This window comes from Phragmites australis, chromosome 4 (genome assembly GCF_958298935.1).
Source record: "Phragmites australis chromosome 4, lpPhrAust1.1, whole genome shotgun sequence".
Classification (NCBI taxonomy): Eukaryota; Viridiplantae; Streptophyta; class Magnoliopsida; order Poales; family Poaceae; genus Phragmites; species Phragmites australis.
The window spans coordinates 48,860,107-48,884,630 of NC_084924.1; the positions used below are offsets into that span (position 1 = coordinate 48,860,107).

The 24,524-nt window shown below is 43.2% G+C and overlaps 2 protein-coding genes across 3 annotated transcripts; both read right to left on the reverse strand.

Annotated features, from left to right (window-relative positions):
* Positions 1 to 1,956: 1,956 nt before the first annotated feature.
* LOC133914532 (transcription factor bHLH57-like) lies at positions 1,957 to 4,806 on the reverse strand. The gene is made up of 4 exons (XM_062357631.1): positions 4,656 to 4,806; positions 4,056 to 4,442; positions 3,590 to 3,964; positions 1,957 to 2,410 (listed from the first exon to the last, which is right to left on the reverse strand). The coding sequence occupies exons 1-4, from the start codon at positions 4,695 to 4,697 to the stop codon at positions 2,336 to 2,338; spliced, it is 879 nt and encodes a 292-aa protein (XP_062213615.1). The 5' UTR covers positions 4,698 to 4,806; the 3' UTR covers positions 1,957 to 2,335.
* Positions 4,807 to 13,176: 8,370 nt separating this feature from the next.
* On the reverse strand, positions 13,177 to 18,748 carry LOC133917054 (serine/threonine-protein kinase ATG1a-like). Of its 2 annotated transcripts, none has more exons than XM_062361008.1 (13): positions 18,406 to 18,748; positions 18,172 to 18,289; positions 18,012 to 18,070; positions 17,425 to 17,489; positions 17,097 to 17,190; positions 16,931 to 17,011; positions 16,723 to 16,834; positions 16,502 to 16,556; positions 15,779 to 15,873; positions 15,353 to 15,693; positions 14,556 to 14,844; positions 14,417 to 14,487; positions 13,177 to 13,709 (listed from the first exon to the last, which is right to left on the reverse strand). In XM_062361008.1, exons 1-13 carry the CDS (start codon positions 18,667 to 18,669, stop codon positions 13,485 to 13,487), a joined length of 1,869 nt encoding a protein of 622 aa, XP_062216992.1. In that variant the 5' UTR covers positions 18,670 to 18,748; the 3' UTR covers positions 13,177 to 13,484. The 2 variants fall into 2 exon arrangements, with proteins under 2 accessions (XP_062216992.1, XP_062216991.1); XM_062361007.1 differs by having other exon boundaries at positions 15,764 to 15,873.
* Between the last annotated feature and the right edge of the window lie 5,776 nt (positions 18,749 to 24,524).

Consider the following 24,524-nt stretch of genomic DNA (forward strand, 5'->3'; position numbering starts at 1 on the left):
GCTTGGCCACTTGGCGACGGCACCACCTTGGCGTGACACAAGGCTCGGCCACCGAGTCGCAAGCCGACCATAGGGCGACAGGAGGTCGGCCGGGCTGTAGCCTCTAGGGCAGGCGGTAGCGCATCAAGGGCGGCGGCAGCTCATGCTAGGGCGGTGATGGCTCTTAGGCAGGGGGGCGACGGTGGAGAGATGGCAATGGGGAACAAGATGGTGATGGCTCTCGGGTAGGGCAGAGGTGGAGAGATGGCAATGGGGAACAAGACGAGAGGGGCCACGCGGTGAGCTGGGGGCATTCAACGTCATTTACAAAAATTTCTTACCCAAATCACAGGATATAGTATTTTAATGGCTAGAGTGTGTTCCAATAAATAACCACATTTTAGTAGTGTCTGACAACATACATTAAAAAATCATATCATGTGGCAAAAGCCACACTTTAGTTGTGTACTGTAGAAAATTTTGCCAAACGAAAATCACAACCGGAAACTGAAAAACTTGCAAACTTGTCAATGAACCAATAGAGAAAAACTTGAAGGAGGTGAATACAAATATGAGAAGAAAAACAAACGTCATTACTTTCAAAGACCAACCCTATTTTAGACAAATTATAAATATTTTTTCTCACAAAGCTCTCACTTAATATATGTGTTTAAGCACTCATCATCCTCTCCTCGAAACCCTAGCACAGGATTCTCATATAGATAGTTCAAGGGGCTTAAGTGGCTGGATTCCTATAGCTCCATCCCTCTATCTATACGCGTAGGTTCTTTGACCCTTAAGTTTCTTAGCTTTTTTTCAAAATACCACTCTCTTGTAGTATACTCTTACCTACCACTGAGGGTATTTTGGTCCATTTTCTCCTCTATTCATTGGACGCTCGTGGCGCCTCCATGACTTAACTTCATCTCGATGCAAGCTTCACGATGATGTCACGTGCACTCCACCCTTCCACGGTTTTGAGACCAAACCATAAAACCGTCTTACACGCTTCTCAAAGTGTGACTCGCATATGCTTGCTTTGACCCTAAGCATGCATCATAATGTCAACGCGTGTACTTCGTCTTACGATTTTGACCACCGACAAGTCTCTCCCGCTCCCGATCCCTTAGGTCGCCTTATCACTTGCACCGGCATCCATTTCGTTTGACTTTGTCACTATATCATCTTCATCTTTCCTTTCATGATTTGTTTGACCACGATGTGCACAAATAGGATCTCCATTGACTTTGTCCGGCCTCCTTGATCGTCTGGCACCAAGCACCCCGCTTGGCCCTGATCATCCCACCGTCACCTGTCAAGTTACATCCATCACCTACACATCATAAGATAAGTAAACACATATCTCCAATTCCATTATAGATTAGTCCATAATCAAAATCTTTAGTTCAAGCATATCTCAGAGAAATCGTGAATGTCGAATGGTTCGGCATTGTCACCTCTTCAACCAGATCATCTGGCGTGTGCAAACCGTCAAGCCAACAACTTCTGCAACCTCTCTGTACTAAATGCTTCGGCGTGCACAATTCCAATTGTTGGACTATCCGGCGTATGTAACTCCTCTGAATCAGTAATCTTGAAACCTCTCTACAAGAATTACTCTGGCGAAGCATCCAGCGTTCAATACTTTCATCATTGGATCATCCGGTATTCAAAGCTTTATTTCCTTAGAAAACTTCTTCTCTGCAAGAATTTATCCGATGTTCGCAAGGATACATCGCGACGTTCATTAGGATACATTGCCGGACCATCTGGTGTGCTGATCTTTTGAGCTAATCCAACGTGCTTAATGTCTCATCGCCAGACCATCTAGTGTGCATAACCTTTTCTGCACCGGACCTTTCGACATTGTAAATCTCCCGAGACAAAGTCAAAACTCTCGATTATATTTCTTTCCAACTTTGATTAATCATGATTATCATTGCAGTGCATATACATGATCAAGCAATCCAAAAAATATCAAACCAAATACACACAAATTTATCAATCTCTCATCACATATGAACAAAATTACATTTCAACTTAGTTTCTCATAACCCATCACTCACTGCAAGCTCTAAAAAAAAAGACAAAAATACTCCTAAACTGTTGTGCTCTTCACCTTTCTGCTGGTTGTGGCAGCCAAGTAAACAACAGTCAAGTTACAATGGAGGTCTCATCAGATCTTAGCTCAGTGAGCCTACCCTGCATAGACCACTGCATGCAGCCGTTGCCATGGGCGCGGCCCCTGTCATGCTTGGTCCCCTAGCTTAGCTCATGTCCGCATCTCCTCTGATGACCATCCTCTGTCCGTCCGTCGTTGCCGCTACGAGTTGCCCGTGCTCGGGTGCCGTCGGCGTCAGCAGTAGGCGAAGATCTGGTGCACCACCGTCGCCACCTCGTCCGCCGTCGCCACCTCGCACCCTTCCTCCATCTGCACGTCTCAGAATTTCAGAGACACCGCAATTAGCTTCGTATATTATAACACGACCACAATTAGCTTCGTATATTATAACACGATGAAACACATGCTGTCATATTGAGCTGTTGTTTTGTTTGTTCGATCCAATAATTTGGTTGTGTTGTCCTTCCAGATTCTAAGGACAAGAAAGAAGAATAAAGTGAAGAAAGCTAAGCGCTAATTGTCCTTCCAGAAAGAAGAAGGCCGTGCTTGAGCCGTTGCCTGTACCCCGCACCGGACTTCAGTGCGATGAAGTTACGGTGACTTCAAATCTTTGTGAACTGTTAAATCTTAAATAGATGTATAAGATTTGGTGTTACAGTATTTTACGAAAATCGGATAGTATCCGACTGCAAATCATTATAGCATATCTCACATTTGGTTCCCCGGGCTCATAACAGTCCATCTGCATAGTCCAAACGTCCGCAACAGAAACGAATGAAAACCACTGCGCTTTGAGATACCCCACGCAACACTCCGGGAGTAAAAACAAATCCATTCGCTTTCTGCACCCATCATGCATCATGATTCGTGCATGGAGCGCAGCCTTAGAAAATTTCTCTGCCTCCATGTATGTTAATCTCTCTCTCTCTCTCTCTCTCTCTCTCTCTCTCTCTCTCTCTCTCTCTCTCTCTCTCTCTCTCTCTCTCTCTCTCTCTCTCTCTCTCTCTGTGTGTGCAAGAAACCATGCATGCTAATATCATCGCTTACTACTTCGTAAATCCAGTTAGAGATGGGTGACAAGGGTACTAGGTTATTTCTTCGAAATTAGCAGTCTAAAATCTCTTCGTTTTGAGAAACCGGCTCTAAGATAACGTTCTGAGTTCTGACGCATCAACTGGAACCATGTAGGCTATAGCAATGAGCAGCGACAGTCCGAGTCATGGAAATGCGTTTTTTAGGTACAGCGATGTTTAATTTTTTAAAACGAAATGCAAATTACTTAGCGAATTTAAAACAGGTAGAACTTACAAACTATAGTCGATGTACTCTTAACAAAAGCAAGAACATGTCTAAAAAAGCAATAACTTTAATCGTTAATGGTACTGTTTGCAGCAGTCAATGAGTCAAATGCATGATGAGAAAAACGAGGGAGTACGTAGTTCGAAGGAAACATGACAAGTACGTAGATTGATGTGATATTTTGCTGACCTTAAGGTTGAAACAGTACACGACGGCGTCATGTCCAACGGAGGTGACGGCGAGGTGCAAGACCGCGAGCCGGAGGTCCTCCATGGCGGCGACCGCGCGCACGAGCCGCCCGGGCCACCGCCTCCCCGCGACGCGCACGCGCACGTGGCCCCCCACCGCGGCCATCGCCTCCACGTTCACGCCGCCGCAGCCGCGCGCCTCCGAGTAGCTCGTGTACTGCGGCGACACGAACAAGCCGTCAGACGCGGCCGAGGCCGCCGAAGCCACCACGCCGGCCCCGCGACGCGCGGCCGCCGCCGCCTGCAGCGCCAGCAGCTGCTGCTCGAGCTGCTTCACGTAGTCGATCGCTCCCCCCACAACCGTTGCCTGATCACCCTGCATTGCATTTTAGTTGAAATTGCATGGTCAGAAATGCAGCATTGTATCATACGGATGTTTCATATTTGCATGGCTGCGCATGGCTTACGCGGGGAATGTAGCTGGAGGGGATGAGGGAGCGGAGGTAGGCGAGCTGGTCGTTCATGAGGCGGCGTCGGTTGCGCTCCACTGCAATGTGCGTCATCCGCTGGCTCTCAGCCTCCTCCGGCTTCTTGCACTTCTTCGCCATCGGCGCGGCGCGCTGCCTCGGCCGCTTCCTCTTCCTCTCCGCCCTGGTCGCCGGCGCAGACGTCACAGGGACCGCCGCCACCTGCGTGACGCAGCTCTCGAGCAGGTCGAGGTCGGCGGCGGCGCACGCGAAGGCGCTCCTCTTGCGCCCGTCGGCGTTCTCCGCCATGCCGCCCTGGAGCAGCGCCAAGAAGGGCATATGCGCCGCAGCGCTGGCGCTGGTGCTGGCCACCTGCTGGTCCACCCCCTGTTCCATTACCGCCACCGTCGCCATGTCATCGCCGATGCAAGAAGAACCAGCAGCAGAGCAAGGCAGGCGCATCAGCAACAGCAAGCAGCAGCAACGGCAACGCCATAAAATAGACACAAGGACTGCTGCTCCAACGAACGCACAGCAGCACGCATTGAATGGTGCGCGCGCGCGAGCCTCTAAAACAGCAGTCCCCTGGCTATAGCTTACCAGCGAGGAGGCGATGGGCCCTTGCAGTTGCATCCTCTCCATTAGAGCGAGTATGCACAGTGGTAGCAATAACTGCACTAACGAGTAACGAGCCCTGAGGCAGCAGCAACACCCTCGCTCCCTCCCTCCTCCGCCTAGCTCCTCTTCTTCCCTCCTGCAATTGAAGAGCAGTAGCAGCAGCTGCTGCTAGCTAGGGCAATAAATATATATGGTACCACACCAGCACTACCCGACTCCGCTACTAGTAGCAAATCAAAGGTATTAGCAGCAGCAGCACTGTGTAGTATTATGGAACAGGGAATCTTAAGAGAGGGTGAGAGCTAGGAGAGGAGACGAGAGGGGTGGATATGGAGATGTGTTTATTTTAATTAGAGATTATAAAAAACAGTTTATAGATTTTGAATTGTATTATCTATAAAAACTAATAAAATCTGAATTACTTAGCTTGTTACTATGTGAAGACTGAATTATTACAAGCTAAATTATAATTTGAAATGTTTATTTTAGTTTGTAGATTATGAATCAGTTGTCTTCGCCGTAGGGGAGGGGGAGGGGTGGCAGTCGCGGCAGATTTGCAGATTTGTCGGGCCCGAGGAGCGGGGCAGGGGAGCGTGGAGTCTCGGCGGCCTCCCCGGGCGCCGTGTTTCTCTGGCTGCTCCTGCTGTATGTCCTCAGCTTTCTCACCGTATACGTATAGCCAGGCTGCAGGGATCAGGGTCAGGATACGCCCTGAGATATCCATACTCCTGTACAGGCTGTGTATCTTGGCATGCCGCCGATGTGCATGCATGGCATGAGAGCACTGCACCGTACACGTACTGCACATCACTAGACCACCGATGCATATGCCAGGTCGCGTAATTTTCGGAGGGATCGATCCGTCGGGGCTCTGCCCTGTGCTGCTGCGAGAACGTTCTTCACTTCTACGCCGGTAAAGTGGTACATGCACGTGAGTACGTGTACTAGCTAGTGTTTATATATATAGTGGCGCGGCTAGTGCTGCCTCACTCCTGGTGTTAACATGCTAGGGATAAGTTGGCAACGTTGCATCCTAAAATCGAATTCGAATTAATACGGTGCATCAGAGTATATTTCTCATCCTGGTAAAATCAGAGTTTAGCCAGGAGCGATGCATGGTAATCGTATATTTCCGGAAAAGGCTGCACGGTGGCCATCTTTTGATTGCTATAATGCTATGTACATTTTGCAGTATCAAGTTTGCATGATATCTAAGCCCAAACAGAGAGTGGGCCAGTGCGTGAGTGGGTACTGTAGCATTATGGACTGTAGTGTTAGGATTTTAGTTCTGTATTCTGAGTTGAAAGGTAGTTGAACTAATTTAAATAGCCGGTCACTAAAAATATAATAACTCTGGTTCAAACTTTTTACGTGAAGCGATGATGAAAGCTTAAGCGGGTTATTATGTAGGTGTGACTCACTTAACGTTTAAGTGAGCCTAATCTGTTTTTTAGTTCAGAACATTACAAATGGTATCAAAGCCGACCTTCGCGATTTTACGGGTGCGCGTGGGTCAGGGGCGTGGACATATGACCCATAGGAGCGTGGGCCTTGGGTGTTCACACGGCATGGCACATGTGTCGGCACTGGGCACATGGATGTGGCAAAGAGGGTCGATCTTATATATTTGTCCCGTAACGGTAAGTTAGTTCAACGCTTGATGAGGACGTTGAGTTTTGAAGGGGAGAGTGTGTGATATCCCAACCCAATATAGAGTGGCTCAATGGGTCGGTGTGTGCACGTGAGTATTGTAGGTTTGCGACACTGTAGCATCGGGACTTTAGTCTCATGCCATGATATGAAGGAGAGTTGAACCAATTTAAATATACAAACACTAAAAACATAATAACCCTGGTTCAAACCTTTATGCAAAGTAAGGACGAAAGCGTAAACGGGTTATTATATAGGTATGGTTCACTCAATGTGTGAGTGGGTCTAAACCGTTTTTCGAGCTCGGGATGTTACAAGTGACTAGTTAAATACCCGTGTGTTGACATGGGAGTCAAAAATTTATATAAGATAATATAGTTGACTAAATATGACACGACAAGTTGCAACGGTTATCTTACACCATACGAAATTCATGTTCTAGAACCAACATATCCACTAATTTATCGAACAAAGCAATATGAAACATACATATCGTACCACATAAAAACTCTATACATCTGAAGAATATATCTGTACTACCATACATAAACAGTGACTAAGGAAAATTTGGCAATCGGCAGGCTGAATAGCTAAACAAATTACAGGCTTGCTCTCCTGGAAAACTGAGGTCATAGTGTTCTAAAGTTTTATAAAGCAGTGAAAAAATATCAAAACACAAAGATGCAAAAAGATTGCAATACATTAACAGAGAAACAAAACCATTTTGAACTATTAGTTCATGCAAGCAGGATCAGAAAAAAAAACAAATTCATTAATATTATAGTTCTGATGACAATCGCTAATAGTTTCAGGTTTGTAAAGAACCACAGCAATACGAACCAATTATAGTTCTATGTAACCATATAATGTCTGAGCTCAAAAGCAACACATGCACACACATATACCTCTAGCTTTTTCACATTTGCTATGTATTATTTTGCTTGTGTTTTTGTCTGCAGTACACAATGAATATATTCAGAGTTTATTGCATAAGACCATACATGTTGATAAGCATGGCTTAATCGTAAGTGAACTAAACTACCCCATGAGTTGCATAAATGAAAGCAGTAAACTAAAAGCATATAAATGATAACATAATATTACCATTACTTGAGCATCACACACACACACCCATACTTGTAACGACGAAGAATTACCTGAGCCTGTGCTTGTTGCAGGATGCAAAGATGCTGCTGCTGGTCTCCCAGATGTCCTTGGAGAAGTTATTAGCGGTTGTCTATGCATATTTGGATAATATAAGATAACAAAAAAAATTAGCAATATTTCTAAAAGATCAAGTTGAGGCCAAATATGTGATGATGTCTCCTTGGCGCAGTTTAGAAGAAAATTAAAAAATTGTCAAGCGACCGACAGTATATATTTCCCAATGGCTATACCGGCTACATAAACAATATTTGACTGAACTATTCAATCTAGCGTTCTGTTGGAACGGACTTTGCTTGTGAGCATGCTTGATAGTCGAAGGTATGCAACGGCACTCCCAATAAATGTTTTTACCACCTCAACTTTTTGAGAAACAACCATTTCCCTTATTGAACCAAATCCAACTGAATCAAAAATACATATATATCAGTAACAAGACATGCAAAAATACAAAGGAAAATATCATAAGGCCATCTCCAACAGATACTTAAAAATTCATCTCCTATAACACTATTACAACATCCTATAACATTATTACAATACTTTTTATTTTTTTTATCTCCAACAGCTACCATATTTCCTACTTTCTTCTCATTACTCCGGACCCACATTCAACCTATATGAACAGTGTTACGGTTGCTACAGTTTTGGCAAATTTGGAGTATCAAATTCTCTCTCTTCAATGTAGTAGTATTGTAGCACTGAATACAGCACTTGTTGGAGAGAAAATTCGAGTACTACAGTGTTTTTGGAGTTGGCCTAAGGAAATGAAATCGCATGAGTAACATAGCGCCTACATAGATGTTGGTCAGGTGCTGCTGCGCTGTTCACCTACCGCTTGCTAGCTTACTGGACACTACCAATGTGCATCCTAGCAGCTGCCTGCTAGTGCTATGCAGGCCTCCATATTTTGTGCCACCGCCACCATCCAATCTGCCCTCACACACAAAGGCATTGTCCGCAGCGATCCACCCACCTAGAATTGAAATGCAATGGCGCTAGTCTTTCAGCCTTACAACGCGGTCGTCAACCGGACTGGAGAGGCAACGTCCTCGCCAATGCTACAAAATCAAGCAAATTAACACACAAGAATTGACGCAAAAAGGGAAATATTAGCACCCAAGAATTCCAGCAGTAAAAAAGAAGGGAGGGGGTGCGGTGGTGTTGTGGTTAGGCCAGACCTGAGAGGGGAACGAGGCCACCTGGCACCGGGAGGGGAAGGGGGCGGGGCGAGTGGTTGGCGATGAAGAATGGTGACGGTGGGGAGGAGCGATGGAGACGGGGAGGGGATGGGGCGCAGTTGTGGGGAGGGGAGGAGTTGGATAGGAGGGCAGTGCGGGATTAGGGCGGTTGGAGATAATAGATGAGCTGGACATGGGGATGGGAGCAAAGGAATCAGACCCGAAGCGGGGGATTCAGGATGAGCGTGGTATTCATATGATATAGGTGGACACAGGATATATTAGAGTTTTTTTAAGTAATAGATATGAATACACAATGCATATACGAATGCGTTCAATACATATATGATGAGTGTGATAGATATGAAGCAAGACAAGAGCTTTCTGTGCCATGTCCGTACGTGTACACGGAAGCATGTTAAGATAGACAACGATGGATGAAACGAAGTTGACACTCGTGTTTCAACAGCGCGGGAAGAGGATTCAAGCCCAGGACTGCATGGACCAACAACATCACGAGATGCGCCACACGGCAGGTTCCTCTTGGCTCGTTTCCTTGTTCTAGCCAGCACTCGACCTCGTGACACAGCCGGACGCCGGGAACTCGCATGATCGTTTGATCAGATCAGATGGAGCCGCGAGCAAGCATAGATTCTGCGTGCGACGACACGCTACGGATCGGAGAGGCAGGGCGAGCACAAGTGCGCGGAGACGGAAAGGGCGAAGACTTTTGGTAGATGGGACAGCGGGCCGGCGAGAGGCTGATACCGAGCGCACCTGAAGAAACGGGTGCTCGCCACCGGAATAGAAATATGGCGCCGGCGACGCGCGCGCTCCGCTTGGTGTTTTCGCAGCTTGAGTCGGAGATCGGTTGCTTCAGCCGCAGGATACGATGGGTACTGATTGATTCCAGAAAGGCACGTCAGCACGTGTAGCTAGATGCATAGCGCCTGAATGACAATGAGCGGGCCAGCAACACATAGCGCCTGAATGACAATGAGCGGGCCAGCAACGAAATTGAATGCAATTCAATTTTGCGCGAGATGTACATATTTACCAGCTGAAACTATATTTGATACGGCCGGGTTGTGAGCTCGTGCTCCTTGAACCACTCAGACCATGCTGCTGCATCATGCAGTCGTATGGTGCCGTGAATACATGGATCCTACCCACTACGATTACAGCCGTAAAACCTAGTCGAGCTTCACGGAAATTCACTCGAAACAAAACCATCCCCTCCCCTCCCTCGGCGTCCGGGCAGGACAAGATGTTGGGAACAGCAGTGGGCTCAGCAGCGGATCCCTCGCATTCGCATTATTGGCGAATACGAGATGAGCCAAGCTTGGGCCGTTTCTGGTCTGGATCTCCTTAGAGGCAGACAAATCAACCCTTTTCCTCCACCCGGCCTTTTCCCGTCGTCTTCATCTTGCTCACACGTTCTCTGCCATGCCGTAGCAGTAACTTCTTTTCACCGTGCACTGAGCACCGTTCAGATAGTACATCTTGTATCTCAGTGTTGAGGCTAAAAAAGCCCATAGCCGGTAAAAAAACCCATCCCATTCTCAACTTGGTGTCGTAGACCAGAGAACTGCGCATGTCCATGTTGTAGACAATAAGTGAAGAAGAGTACTACCTCTGATTTTATTAGTATTTTTGTATACCAAGTTGAAAAGTGGTGAAAGCCGCATTTTGGCAACCACAAAAAGTAAAAAGCGAGGGAGTAATATATGCTGGTCCATATTTAACTATTTATTATTTTTATTATGTGTTAATTTGGTCTCTCACTGATATATAGGGTTACCTGAATCACTAACAGTGGATCAGGTGACAATTTGTTACCACTTACACACTTTACACACGCACACCTACACACCTTTCTAAAACACACGCTGCATCTACAACATATACTCACCCACATCTATTAAAGAGATTCACAAAATCTCATGCTTCACTAGCGATGGGCATATTCTTCTCTTATACGGCTTTTTTTTACCGCTGGGAGCATAGTACCTAAGGTAGGTAGGATACTATTTCTATTATTTTTTAATATCATTTTAGCTTCTAGCACATACAACAATATGGCAATCTATACTTCCTATCTTTGATATGTCAACCCTCTAGATTACTCTCATCTTTAATTAATAGCGTACAAACCACCCAATCCTCCGTACTCATTCAATCCAATTCTCTTCATTCCGAAATAAGTGTAGTTTTAGATATCTACACGATTCCCAAAATATTTAACTACTCCATCTCGTTATAAATACTTGTCATTTTGACCAAGATTCGGTCATAATTTTAAAACTTTCACCGTTAATAGCTTCCAAAATATTTAATTTAAAAACATAAAAATCACACGTGTAGATTTGTCTTAAAAATACTTTCATAATATTATATTTTTATTAGATAGTATAACTATATTATAATAAAGATAATAGTCAAAGTTGCGCGTCGAAAACCGCAAAAAGTAAAAAGCGAAAAGTATTTATGACTAAAGGGAGTACTATTTTTTTAATATATTGATAAAATATATAAAAACATACAATTATGAAAATATTTTTTGAGACAAATATACACGTGTCATTTTTAAGTATTCAAACTCAATATATAAAAAGTAATTTGAAGTTAAAATTTAAAATAGTTAACTACACGTAACCTAAAACAACATTTATTTTTTGGATTGGATGGAGTAGCTTTTAATAAGGACTCTTTAGAAAAACTCCATGTATAAAGCCTCAGAGCCTAAAACGACATCTATTTAAAAATAAAAATAAAAATTTCTAAAGAAAGGTCTTGTTTTCCCACTGCACTTTATGGGCATTCCGGATAGATTCCCCGCTTTTTCTTTCCTTCTGACCGAGTAGCGAGCACACGGTTACAATCTTCCACCTCAGCTTTACTTACTCCTACGTCCCATCGCTGTAAATCTAGCTATCAGTGTAGCAGCATCGCCCATTACTCCTGGCAGGTTCAACTTAACCAGCTTGATGCATGGCCAGTTCAAAGACGCCAAGAAAGCTCGTAGCTTGAAGCCCGCCTGAACTAAGCATCTCATGTCTAATCACACCGGAGAAAAGATTTCAGAGTTGAGAAATCTGGACGCCGGGAGTGAGTGTAGAGACGACGACGTAGCGTTCAGTGGATGTCCAATGAATGCATGCTAGTTTCCAGCTGAAGGCGTAAACAATTGCAAGTTTGTAACGCTACCGACCTGACTGCGAGTAGAAACAAGCTCAGGGACACGTGAGCGTAAGTACAGGTCCAAGTAGAAGTATATATATGTAGAGGCGTACAGAAGGTCGAGACGACGACGACCGACCGTGCATGCATACACACAGAGCTTCATCAGTCCCCCTCAGAGGTAGCATTCCCAATGAACAATGAAGTGGCAGCAGCAACATGCTAAACCACAGATGAGCGAGGAAGCGAAGGGCAGAAAGGTGCCAGCCGTTGCATGCGTGCTCTCCCCCAGCACGCTATCGCAGTTGCCATGCTGTGACACGCACGGGCAGGCAGGCGGGCAGAGAGATGGGATTACACTTCCAATTGTAAAAACTTGCCTTTCATCCTCCATATTTTACAGGTAAAAATTATTTGACTTGGCTACTGGCCGGAGCACAGTCCATTTACCATACGCTTTTGTCAGCTGTCACGTTGCCTTCAGCCAGACACAGATGCAGACATGGGAGCCCAAAGGCTGGAATGATGCTGCATGAGGAGGGGGGACGAGCATTTGGATGCACGCAACGCGGCCGGGAAATAATTGGAGAGATTTGTTTTGGTTGCCGGGATCTGGTGACCGATACAGCCAGCCAGCCATGCATGCCACTCCAGGTACCAAACGGTACTGCCCAGTTTTGATTTGGCTGAGGTGTGCCTGGTCCGGTGAAAATCTCCTGGCAGCTATAGGAACATGCTGGGACTGGTAATAGCAGGACGAGTCTTCTCACTGTTACTCGTACAAGCTTGCAACCAATGTTGTTGCTACCTGCATCAGGCTGCGTCTTCGCTGCGGAACTATGCAACAAACACGAGAGCTAAAAGCAAATGGCACATGAAAAGCCGAGCAAGTGGACACACAAGAGAAAAGCCCTGCTCCGTCCTTTTACCCAACAGAGCGACAGAGATGGTCGTGGTACCACTTACCAGACTCACCCATGCCCCAAAACACGGCCGCTCCACGCGCTGCAGCCACAAATACACAAGACAGAACTTGTTTCTTCACTGGGATGACTCTTCTGCAGTAAAAATGTAAACGGAGCTCCTGGCAACTTACCACCAAGCGTACAACTGTGAAAATGAGATAAATCTGCTCACCATGGTGTGTGGCCGGCACCATTGCGAGATAAGCAGGCAGGAAGGCAGAAAACTCAAATTGGAAACCATCCACGTAGAAGGAATGATTTTCACATGCTATTCTTCTGCAAATAGTTTCCATACATCATAGTTCGAAACAAAAATCACTTCAAAGTCGAAACTTGATAGAATAAAAATCATACAGTTAGAGAAACGTTTGAAACGATTTCTATTTACAGGTTCACATATTGCATACACAAATATATACAAGTTCAAGGTCATTTCAACTTTTTATGAGACGACCGTAAAGCTTACAAAAGGGAGGGAAGATGGACCATATGATGTTCTGCAACTATAAACATTACAAAAGTCCATGACATCAGACGTTCACCGATCCACAAAACAACTCCTAGAAAAAGTATGGAGGACTAATCCTGCGCGAGAACGAAACAAAGCTTTGCCATGACGCAAATAACTAAATCTTTCAGTCCTTGTGCAAAGATGTTTCCCAAGTAATAAATTAGTTCTGAACTGATTTCTGCTGTTGTCCGGCAACCTGAGCACTCCAGATATGACTCTTCAAATTAGCTATGTACCTATGGATGCGCTGCTGATTGGATGGTGAAAGGGAGAAGGGTGGATTTAGTGGCAAAATAGGTGCTTCCTGCAATATAAATGTGAGCAAGATGATAGCTTTTGAGTATAGCGCCATCGATCTATTTTGGTGACCCAAAACTTCATTTGCCTGAAATGAATAAGTAAAAAAAGTCAATTGCTTGTTCACATATGATGAATTAGTGAAACCCTGTTTCTCCTGCTTGACATATCCATTTATACCTGATAGATTCTACTGAAAATGCTACAGAATGGAGAACTGAGGTCAGGTAGCAGGGAGTGGCAGGGTTTATGACTGGTGCAGTTCCATAAAAGAGCAAGCTATGGCTGGTAATGGGCGTCTTTGCTTGTTTGCGGAACAAGCTTTGCTCTTAGAGAAATGTAAAACAAGAATAGTAATTTCTGACCCTAGTTATTGACAGTAATTTCCTACTGGCAGCCATTAAAGGAAGCATGCCTGGAACTAGAGGTGACAAACAACAAACAACTGCTTGGACAACCAGTAGTATATCTTGAGCGTTGATACACTATTACTTCATTGAATGGCTTTACTGATACACATTGATGATGAACTATCCGTAGGTTACATCATTGCACAACCATGAATTATTTGGTTGAGGCTACATGGTTACATAATGGAAATCATATGCTTGGCCCATCCATGGCTATTATTAGGGGATGCTTCCAAACCGTTCTCCCTCCAAAAGAAGAAAAGAAAAAGAAAACACTATGCATAACTTTTTTTGTTCAAACTATATGTACATGCATCCATGATGTGCATATAGAAATATAGGTTTCCACAGAAACCATCGAAGAAAGCCAGACAGTAATACTTACAGCACCACTTTTCCCATATTCTAAAGCCGTTTGGAATATGATATCCATTGCATCTGGCATCTCGGTGTTATCTGGAAAAGAATGTTGGTTATAACTAAGAAGCAATACTAAATAGCGACAAGATACCGGTGTTCCTAACCATTGTTCTCCCGCAATCGATGCGATATCTTCTCTGCACGATCATATGCTTTCATGAACCCACTTTCAACCCAGGAACAAACAGAAACCGGCCTAGTGAAATCCAATCCTTGTGCTACATTCAGAGATGAGCGATCACTCTTAGGCAGGAAATGTTCTTGACCAGATTTAGAGAAATTTCCATCATCTGATGCATCCTTGAATAAGCTACATGCATCAAGTGCCTCTTTCCAGATAGCTAATAATACAAGTTCGATTGATAATGCCTCCAGGTCCAGCCCTTTAAAAAGCTACATAACACAGAAGAGCAAAGATACATATAAGAAAAGAAGGGGATTATCATATCCTAGTTGCCAAACGTAATACCATTGCTATGACCATTTAAAAGAGCTTTTGTGTGGCATTGTTGTGTTTAAATTTAGAAGTGACTTAACATTGCAACAAAGAATTCTGTTTAATTTCAATATAGCAAAAAAACTCCACAGGATGAAATTTGAGGAAAGAATACTGCCAAGAACAGCATGGCTTGCTGGGGGAGTGACATAAAAGATGTGTTACTGCTGAAGTGCCCAGCAATATTAACTAAGAAAAACAAGATCATCATCTTTTTGGAAGGTCTCAACTTTGACATTACATGAAAAAACTGTGAATTCTAAGCACGACCTAAATTACTCAGATTGAACTGTAAAAGCATGCGCCTCACAGGAGAATTATTAACTGTAAAATCACACTAAGAATGAAGATAAATATCATGTTTAAGGGTCATCGTGCTATTTTCTAGTACAGCAGTAGTAGTACCTTCTCCTGAGCAAGTTCCGTAAGAACAAAAACATATTGATTCAGAATGTGAAGCCTCATATGATAATCAGGCGGTTTCCCTCGTCTATCCTCTGCAGTGGAGGACTCCTGGGAAATAGACACCGGAGTACATCCATGGTTTTGTACAGCAATAACTCTACGGATCAAGTCTCTGTTTTGATTCTGAACAGACCCTTTGCCAGTTGACCTATCATAGCCAGCAGTTCTTGTACCTGCATCATCCTTTCTTGACTTCTCGAGGGAAGACAACATCTCCATGGAAGTACAGTTTACCGGAACTAGTACATATTCTCGCTCAATCCACTCCCATGAATCAAATACTGAAAAAACGTACAAAATTAGCGCCTAAGCAGAAGACACGATATGATTTATAGATGGAGTGAAATGTACTTTTTGAATCCACACTTTCAGATTTTGGTTTGAGGACAACAGAAGAGGTGGTCTGGCATGTATCCCTTAAATCAACAGCACGATGAGACTCACCGATAAGTTCATGTTTCCTGAAATGGCATAATCAGCAAGCTTCACCACGGAAGAAAATATAGCATGATAAAGCCAAATTGTTGCACAAATGAGTAGTTATTCCCATTTTATAGAAGTACATAATGCACTACAAGCTTCAACACGGGAGGAAATACAAACTATAAAATTAAAACTACTCCAAAACAAAACAGAAAAGATCTAGGAAGGACTGCTAGCCTGTTGCAAAAACATACAGAAAAATCTAGAAAAAAACTGCAGGACTGTTGCACATATGAGTAGCTATGAGCATTCCAAAAAAAATCATTGAACAAATATCAGGGATGAACTACATATGTGCAGCAAAATTCTTAGAAAAAAATCATGTGGGGACAAGAACAGAAAAAAAAGAAGTTAGTGCATACATGTATTGTACTATTGTATGCGTTGTTTATGATTATGATTAGTGTTTGTCTTTCTTTCTATTTTGTTCTCTCCATAACAACTTTTTTTTTGGGTAAACATTTCAGCTGGATGTAAGTAAGGATTGCTTCATATATGCGCAGCAGGGTATTGCTAAGCTAAAACTGCAGGATTCAGTATGAAAACAAAGTAGATGATGCAACAATGCCATATGGATGAACACAAGCACCAGAGTGAAGGAGTGACCTTGTTGTTGCCAAAAACTTGTGATTGAAGAATTCCTCAAAGTTTATTCTCTTCTCTGCAAAACCAAAAGACTAAACAGATCAACACCAACAGATGACCTATCAAATTGAGGTCACTCACAAAAAAGAAGGAACTTGAGCCAAATAAAATTACTGCATAGAATAAATCAGTTAGAGCAAGCCTGCATTGCACAAAAAAGGAAAGTGGAACAGCAGACCCACTTGGATCACGGTGAAGGAGCCTTCTGCACAGGTTGATGCAATCTGGACATAAATCAGCTTCAATTTCTGAAGGAAAATTAACTTCATCGGAAGCCAGGATGTTTTGGCGCAGCTGTATTCAGAAAACAGCGGGCAAGCACCAGTTTTAGCTGACACATGTGGTTGTATGCATATATACATCTAGTTATACAAAACAAGAGTAGCAAACCTGGTAATAGTTACTCCCAGAAAATGGCAACTTCCCTGTGACTAGCTGGAAAAGAATGACCCCAACACTCCACAAGTCTGACTGCAAAGTTTTTTCAATAAGAGATTATTGCCCAGTAGTTTTAATTTTTCAAATCCACGAATTTAATGCAGAATAATGAGGCAACCTTTGCATCATAGTCCTTCCCTTGCCAAATTTCTGGGGCCATATACAATGGCGACCCACATATTGTGGCAGCTAAATTTTCATGCATCAGAGACCTGAAACCACTCCAGAAAATGTTGCAATACATTGATCACTTACAAGAAGCTCAGAGTAAATACAGTATTCGGAAACAAATATGTAGAGGATAAAAGTGAGTGAGTATGGGCATCATGTCATTGTGAACTCAAAAAAGATAACAGCTATAAATAACCTGATGCTATCAAGTCATTCAGTAGAGGGGAAAAATGTCCTGGATATATAGGCAACGATGGGGCAGATAATGCTCTCACCTGGCAAACCCAAAATCACCAATTTTCAATATAATGACATCACCATTAGTTGATAGGAGAAGGTTCTGCACGTTTCACTGCTTGATCAGCACGGAGTAAATAATGCATCTCGATAGCATAAGACGGTAATAAACCATAGTGCATCTCAAAAGCATAAGACGGTAATAAACCATAGTGCATCTCGAAAGAATAAGACGGTACTTACGATGTGCTATTGTGTACTTTCACTAATCATATGTTGCTGAAAGCATGACTAAACAGAACAATCCTATGTGTGGTTCGACATTTGATGGAACTGAAATTGATTGGGGCTAACCCATTTAAGCCAAGCTTAGTAGCTAATTTATCTTTTATTAATTCAGTTGCTATGTGTGGAACTTGCACAAGCAGCTATAATAAACGTCTTTAGCTCCACACTCTTATTAGTCTTAGTTTGGAGTTGGCACACAAACATAGACATCCCAGACACCGATCAGGGTAATCAGGAGTAACATCCACCCATGAACACAAAAAGGAAAAAAAAATCAAGCCCAAACTAACTACGAAAACCCAATAAAATGAAAAAAAAAATGACCCTGAAATAAAACCTGCGGCTTGAGGTCCCGGTGCACGATGTTCCTTCCCCTCAGCACCTTGAGCCCTTCCGCTACGCATCCGAAACAACAGAGTAACGCAGAAGAGACGCATAAAAAACAAGGTCCAGTAATTTTTATTTTTCAAAAACTCGAAGCCCGATTAAGACCATACCGAGCTGCCGCATCAAGTCCTTGGCAGTGGTCTCCGGCAGCCGCCCGTGCTTGTTCAAAAAGGAATCGAGGTCGCCTCCATCGCAGTACTCCAGCACCAGGTTCAGCACCTTCCCCCTCTGCGGCGAAAACCACACGGCATTTTAATCTCGTGAAATAATTAACCAAGCCGCTTCGAGTTCGATCGCGATCGGGATCATGGCGGACGCGTAGGGGGGTTAAGGGGATTGCGTACGTCGATGGTGTCGAGGAGGCGGAGGATGTTGGGGTGGTCTATGCTACTGAGGATCTCCCTCTCCTTGAGGATGCCATCGTGGACGCGCTTGTCGACGAGCCCGCAGTCGATCTCCTTCACCGCCACGCGCGCGCCGGTGCGCCGGTGCACGGCGCGGAACACCTTGGCGAAAGAGCCCTTCCCCACCATCCTCTGCAGCTCGTACTCCCCCACCACCCGCTGATTCGCCACCGCCTTCGGCCTCGCCTCCCCCTCTTCCTCCATCGCCTCTGCGGAGCTCGCCGCCGCAGCCGTCGCCGGCGAGTTCCCTGGGGTTTCGTTCGAGTTTGAGCGAGCGTGTACGGGTAGTTTGGATTAAGGGGCCCGCGTGGTGGATTTGTCCTCGGGTTATCTACACCGGTCCCACGCGTCAGTCACCTGGAATCGATCGTTTTCCAGATATCTTCGCTTAAATCCACCTCGGTTCTTTGTACCCAACCCACTGACGGCGGAATCGCATACCTCGTGGGGCCCATGGTCAGTGTGTTGTGTAGGTGAAGTACCTGGTTTTCGTTTTCTTAGCCGGTGCTGGGCCGGGCCACAGGAGGTGTCGGTGTGGGCCTGAGTGTGGGGTACGGGTGCACCTTTCTATTTTTTTCTTTCTAATTTAGTAATTTTAGATGTTTGTTTGAAAAAATAGCAACTATAACCGGCCTGAAAATTGCTAAATTTTCAAACGGTCGTCTAAAATTTTTCAAATGTTGCGGTGCGGTGAGGGGAGTCGGGTTCGCGTGCACCTTTGCTCTTTGTTCTTTGGAAGTGGTTGGAAGGCTAGGACTTCGGAGATGCTTGGGCCGTCAAAAAGGTGTGATGTGGCCTACTGAATTTGGTCACCTTTTGTGGTTGACAAGCTCTCTTTTTTTTTGCAGAATTTTATCTTTTTGATCTGGATTTAGAGCCGAATGTTCTTTTGTGCCACTCCGGAGCCGAATATTAATGTCAACTTTCTATGCTAACTTTAAGAATTTGATGTTGTCTGGGTCGAGATTTGTCTCCTCCTTTTTATATAATGGATAATGGAAAACAAGTTTTCAGCCTCTACACTATACAGCGTGCACAGCCTGATTTGTCTCCTCTTTTTGTCAATCATGCTTTGCAAGTTGTTGTTATTTGTTTTCAGATAAACAAGATGCTTCTATCAATGACTTGGGTAAAAAGAACTCATGAATTATGATACGCGTGAATTTCTTGGAGCAAATATATATATTGGACGTACACTTTGGTTTTCAAATTATTAGGACAGCTGTAAGCTATTTCTCCGTCAAGCAGTAGCTCTTCTAAGAGCATCTCTGCAAACTAGCTAAATTTAACTTTCTATATCTTCATTTGGTTTCCACTTCATAAGATTTCATCTCCATATTTATATACACCACAGTAAACTGATCAAATCTCACTTTCCATATCTTATGTACCTATATTTTATTCGTATCCAATTTATTTGTAACAGCTTTTTTTTTTGCAATGGCTATAATTTCAATGATTATAGTGTAAGCAGTAGCAGCACGCGCTAAACATTAAGATTATCTATGTAACTTATGGTTTTCAATAATTTTAGAAATTAGTATATTAATTTATACGAATTTTCATAATTTTTTTCTGATTTTTGGGAATTAAATTTATGCCCTACAAATTCAAGCGAAATACAAAAGTAGTCAAATTTGGAAAAAATTTATTTGAAATTTGTAAGAGATTTTTAGTTGAAATCAGTTAAATTGGGTTATATGTTATTTATTCAACAAGCACAAAAATCAGTGTGATTTTAGAAGCTTCAGAAATTTACCTTTTAAATTTATAAAAGAGGGAGAAAAGAATAAATTTTTGAAGCATTTGGCAACTTGCTTCTTCTCTCCTTCCACCAACGTGCACATGAGCGTATAGCGAGGGATAGCTACATTTGCCACATTGAAGGGAGGGATAGCGGCTTTATAGTGATGACGACCTCGTCTCCCGGCCATTGGCGGCGATTGTCGCGCTGCTCAAGAAGAGCGAGCAGGAGGTGGACGACGAGTACGTGCGGTCCTACATCGACTTCCAGGTGCTGCACCGCGGCGAGGGGCGGCACGGCGAGCCCGCGCGACGCTGTGAGCATGTTCACGGACTGGCAGCAGCTCAGCCACGGAGAGGTGGACTTCGGGTGGGGCGGCCCCAACGTCGTGCTGCCGCTCTCGTGGAGGATCCTCGGGAGCGCGGAGCCGTGCTTCTTGCTGCCCTACGGCGCCGCCGACGAGAGGCGGCGGTGAGGGTTCAAGGCGTTCGTCGTTGTGCAGCGCTGACGGGATTCAGAGATGAGATGGAAGAGCTGCTGTTGCAATAGCAGCAGAGTTCAGTGGGAAAACTGCGAATTGTTACAGATAAAACAAGCTGAATTATCCGCACAATAAATAACCCTAGTGCATAATGAACATTCGTAAAAAAATGATCCAAAATTATGATTACTATTTTATCCTATTTAAATACAATTATTTATAAATTTGCCACTCATTCTATTTTACAATAGTGCCTCTATAATACTATGATATCTATAGATGATACTATAATAAAAAAACGATAAGAAATATTATTAGATTGGTCTAAACCATTTCATAAAAAATTGGATGATCTATATTAATTATTGTCTCCTGTAAAAATTCTCTGAAGCTAAGGTCAACAAGCAGTAACTTGCTTCCTAATAACTAATTGGATAATCTCAAACTTACCGATGGCCTCTGAACATGTTGTTGGACAGTGCGTTATTGAGCTGAGATTCAATCAAGATATTTCTGAAATTTCAGATGCCAAAAACCATAAAGATAGTAATTTCTTTGTGAGAGGAACATGAAGAAAAACCATTAAAACATTAAAAAAATAAAAAACCATTCGTAAAAGTAATGAAAACTAAGAAAAAATTCAGTTGAAAATGACCTTAGAGTACAGTAGCATTGCTCACTTGAGCCACCCTTGTCAGAGAGGGCGAGAGCCAAGAAGCCTTCACTCCGCTGAACTGTGTCACTGTGCTCAGTGCAGGTGATGTGACGTTGAATGTAAATTTGGGGAAGGAAAGGCAGGTTCTTCTCCGGGAAAAGTGTCGCCTTTTGTTCACTGTCAGTAGGCTCACTGTCCTTCTCATGTGCTCCGGTATTTGTTCATTTGTTGCGGTGAGATATTGTCCGATTTTGAAAGGGGCGTTTGTTGAACGAACCTAACGTATTCGATTCTCTTTCATATGGCAAACATTGTATGAAGCGGCTAGGTTCAGGTTCAACAACCAACAATGGTTTATCCAAAGCAGGTCGATATTATTACCGCTGCTTTTCGAACTTGGGCTGTACAAGAAAGCTGACTAAATCTGTTGTTGCAAAACTTAAGCATACGCCGTATTTGGAAAGAGTAGCTCCGATGCATCTTTATCAAAGTTATATCGCAATGTACCGCTGACGTCTTGGTAAATTGAAATAAGCATCTATTGTCAGATCATCGTATTCGTACGAAATGAATCGTACTGATCCATAGGAACTGAATGCGAGGAAAGGTGTATAAGATGACAATGTTCTATGCGGCCAATGTATAGAACCATACTATATTCTACATGTTATTATATTTTACATATTGTGATTAGATATCGTCTTGGATATTCTGATATGATTTCTTTCCTCTTGACAACAAATGGGGGCGTGGATAAGATACTAGAAGATTGTCATTCCCTTCCCTTTCCCACCAACACAAACTGATCTCTTATCCATTAAAGGTGATATTTGTTTTATTAAATAGATGTGGAAAAAAACCTACGAGTAGTTTTGGTATAAACCCACTAAAACTCTAAATATAGAATTTCACAACACTTTCATTGGGCAAATACTACGATCAATTCTTGCCTCATTAAAACTCCAAAAACTCAATGAGAAAAATGAAGAAAGAGTACATAGCTACATTAATTCATTGCACTTGTTGGCTTATTAAAAATCTTACATGAGAAAGATCCGAAAAACTCATCAAGAGAAAAGGAGTACAACAATATCTTCAAAACTATTGACGATCAGTAAAGTAAATTATGCAAATACATATTTAAAGTAGTGATACCTAACCATCAGCTGCGCGTATCGAAGAAGATGACATGAGATTTTATACAGGTATAAACCTCTCTTTAAATATAATGGATTTGTCTAGATTTAGTTGCTAATAAAACCAAACTACTAAACCAGCATACTAGATGGTGATTGTCTTGCTAAAACAAAGGTAAAAAACCCTACATGGATTAATTGATCTGCAGGTTCTACCACAACCATCCGAATCTATCTATGGAGGAATTCAGTGGGGGATCAAGAAATGACATACCTTGATTGCAATGATAAAGCGTGCAATAACATATTGTGATTAGACTTCATCTTGGATCCTTGATCCGAATTTCCTCCTCCCGACAGAAGATGAGGGCATAGAGAAGATGGTAGAAGATCACCCGCTCTCTCACGTTCCCATCGAACATTATAGGGAAGAAGCACGCAATAAACAACTTACTTAAGTAAAACTAATCTCTTATCCATTAAAGGTATATCAATTTCATTATTTAGATAGTTGTGAAAACCCCTAGAAGACTAGGAGTAGGAGTAGTTTAGGTATAAGCGCATTAGGGTCTATCTGGTTCACAGAATCGGTTCTTATTCTCCTTAGAATTAGCCCGAGTTGAATCAAACGGGTTGGTGCTCCCTGTTTCTGGAGGAAAATGTTTCTCTTTTTGGCCTGAAAATGAAAACAAACGAAGTGCGGTTTCTCCAGAGAAACGGGTGCAAAGGTTTCAACCTCCCCTTTGAATTACAACATATTTGCTCGTAATTGCCACACGGATAAGTTTCAAACTTTGCCCATTGTGAACTGTGCTCGCCTGCACCAGTCAATGAGTCCTCAGTGATGGGGTCACTAAGGCGAGGTGCTCGAGATGAAGAGCTCGACCTTAATGACAAGTGCCAGGAGACACTAAATCTGGTCCTTGTTGTTGAGGCACTTGAGACGAGGAGCTCGACCTTGGCAACGAGTGCTAGGAGACGTCAGATCTAGCCCTCCTCATCCATCCCCCGCCTAGGACAACACACAGATTTGACCTAAGTGCCTTGTCTACATATGATGTCCTTGCGCTCGTCGTTTTTTATTTCTATTTGTGAAAATTCATATGCAAGAATGATATATGTGATGCATTATGTGATTTTTTGTGTGTACAGAACGGACATGTAAACTTTCGTGATTATTAGGCAATTTTACAGGTGTATCTAAATTGTATAGTTAGCAAACCTGAATTGTATAATTATTGGGCAATTTGCTCCAATGTTGCTATAGAAAAAAAAACCAAATCAATCAACACAGGACCAAAGTGATCAATTACACAATCATTCTCTTTTAAAAGAAAATTGCACAGTCACCCTCTCTTAAAAAAATTGATTACAAACAACTAGCCTAACAATTTTTAAAAATAATTTTGATTCACCAGATGAATGTATCTTACAGAATACGAAACCCAAACATTCATAACCGAATCTGAATAATTGCCAAAAGGGGTTAAAAAAGTATAGGCTCACAGCACCACAAGCAAGTCCCGAAAAACATGTCGAGGCAGCCAACCTTGGGTTAATCCCACAGATCGCATGATCATTAGACCATCTCTAATCATATTTTCTTTATTTCGTTTCTTTTTCGATTTCCTTCCTCGTTTATATTCTTTTTATTTTCTCTTATCTCCAACAGTTTATCTTCGAGAAGAATCACGAAGGGAAATAAGAGAGAATCCCGTCCTGAAGGGAATGATATGAAAATCTCTTCGTGACGAGAATCATAAAGAAAAACCGTTAAAGCGCTGAAGTAAACGAAAATAACTTTGCAACGGAATTTTCACCCGCAACGTGATCTTACTGCTGGCTCGCCGTGGCTTTGCTCGTGCCTGCCCAGGGGCGAGTGACTCTGACACGCCGCACAGATGAGTCATCACACAATCCGCCCGCATCGACAGCCGCGGCTCGCGTTATCCATCCCCCAAACGCACCACTGCAGTTTGGCCCGGCACGACAAGTAACAAACGCCTCAGTCCAAGACCTGTGGGCGCAGCAGGCCCCAGCCCA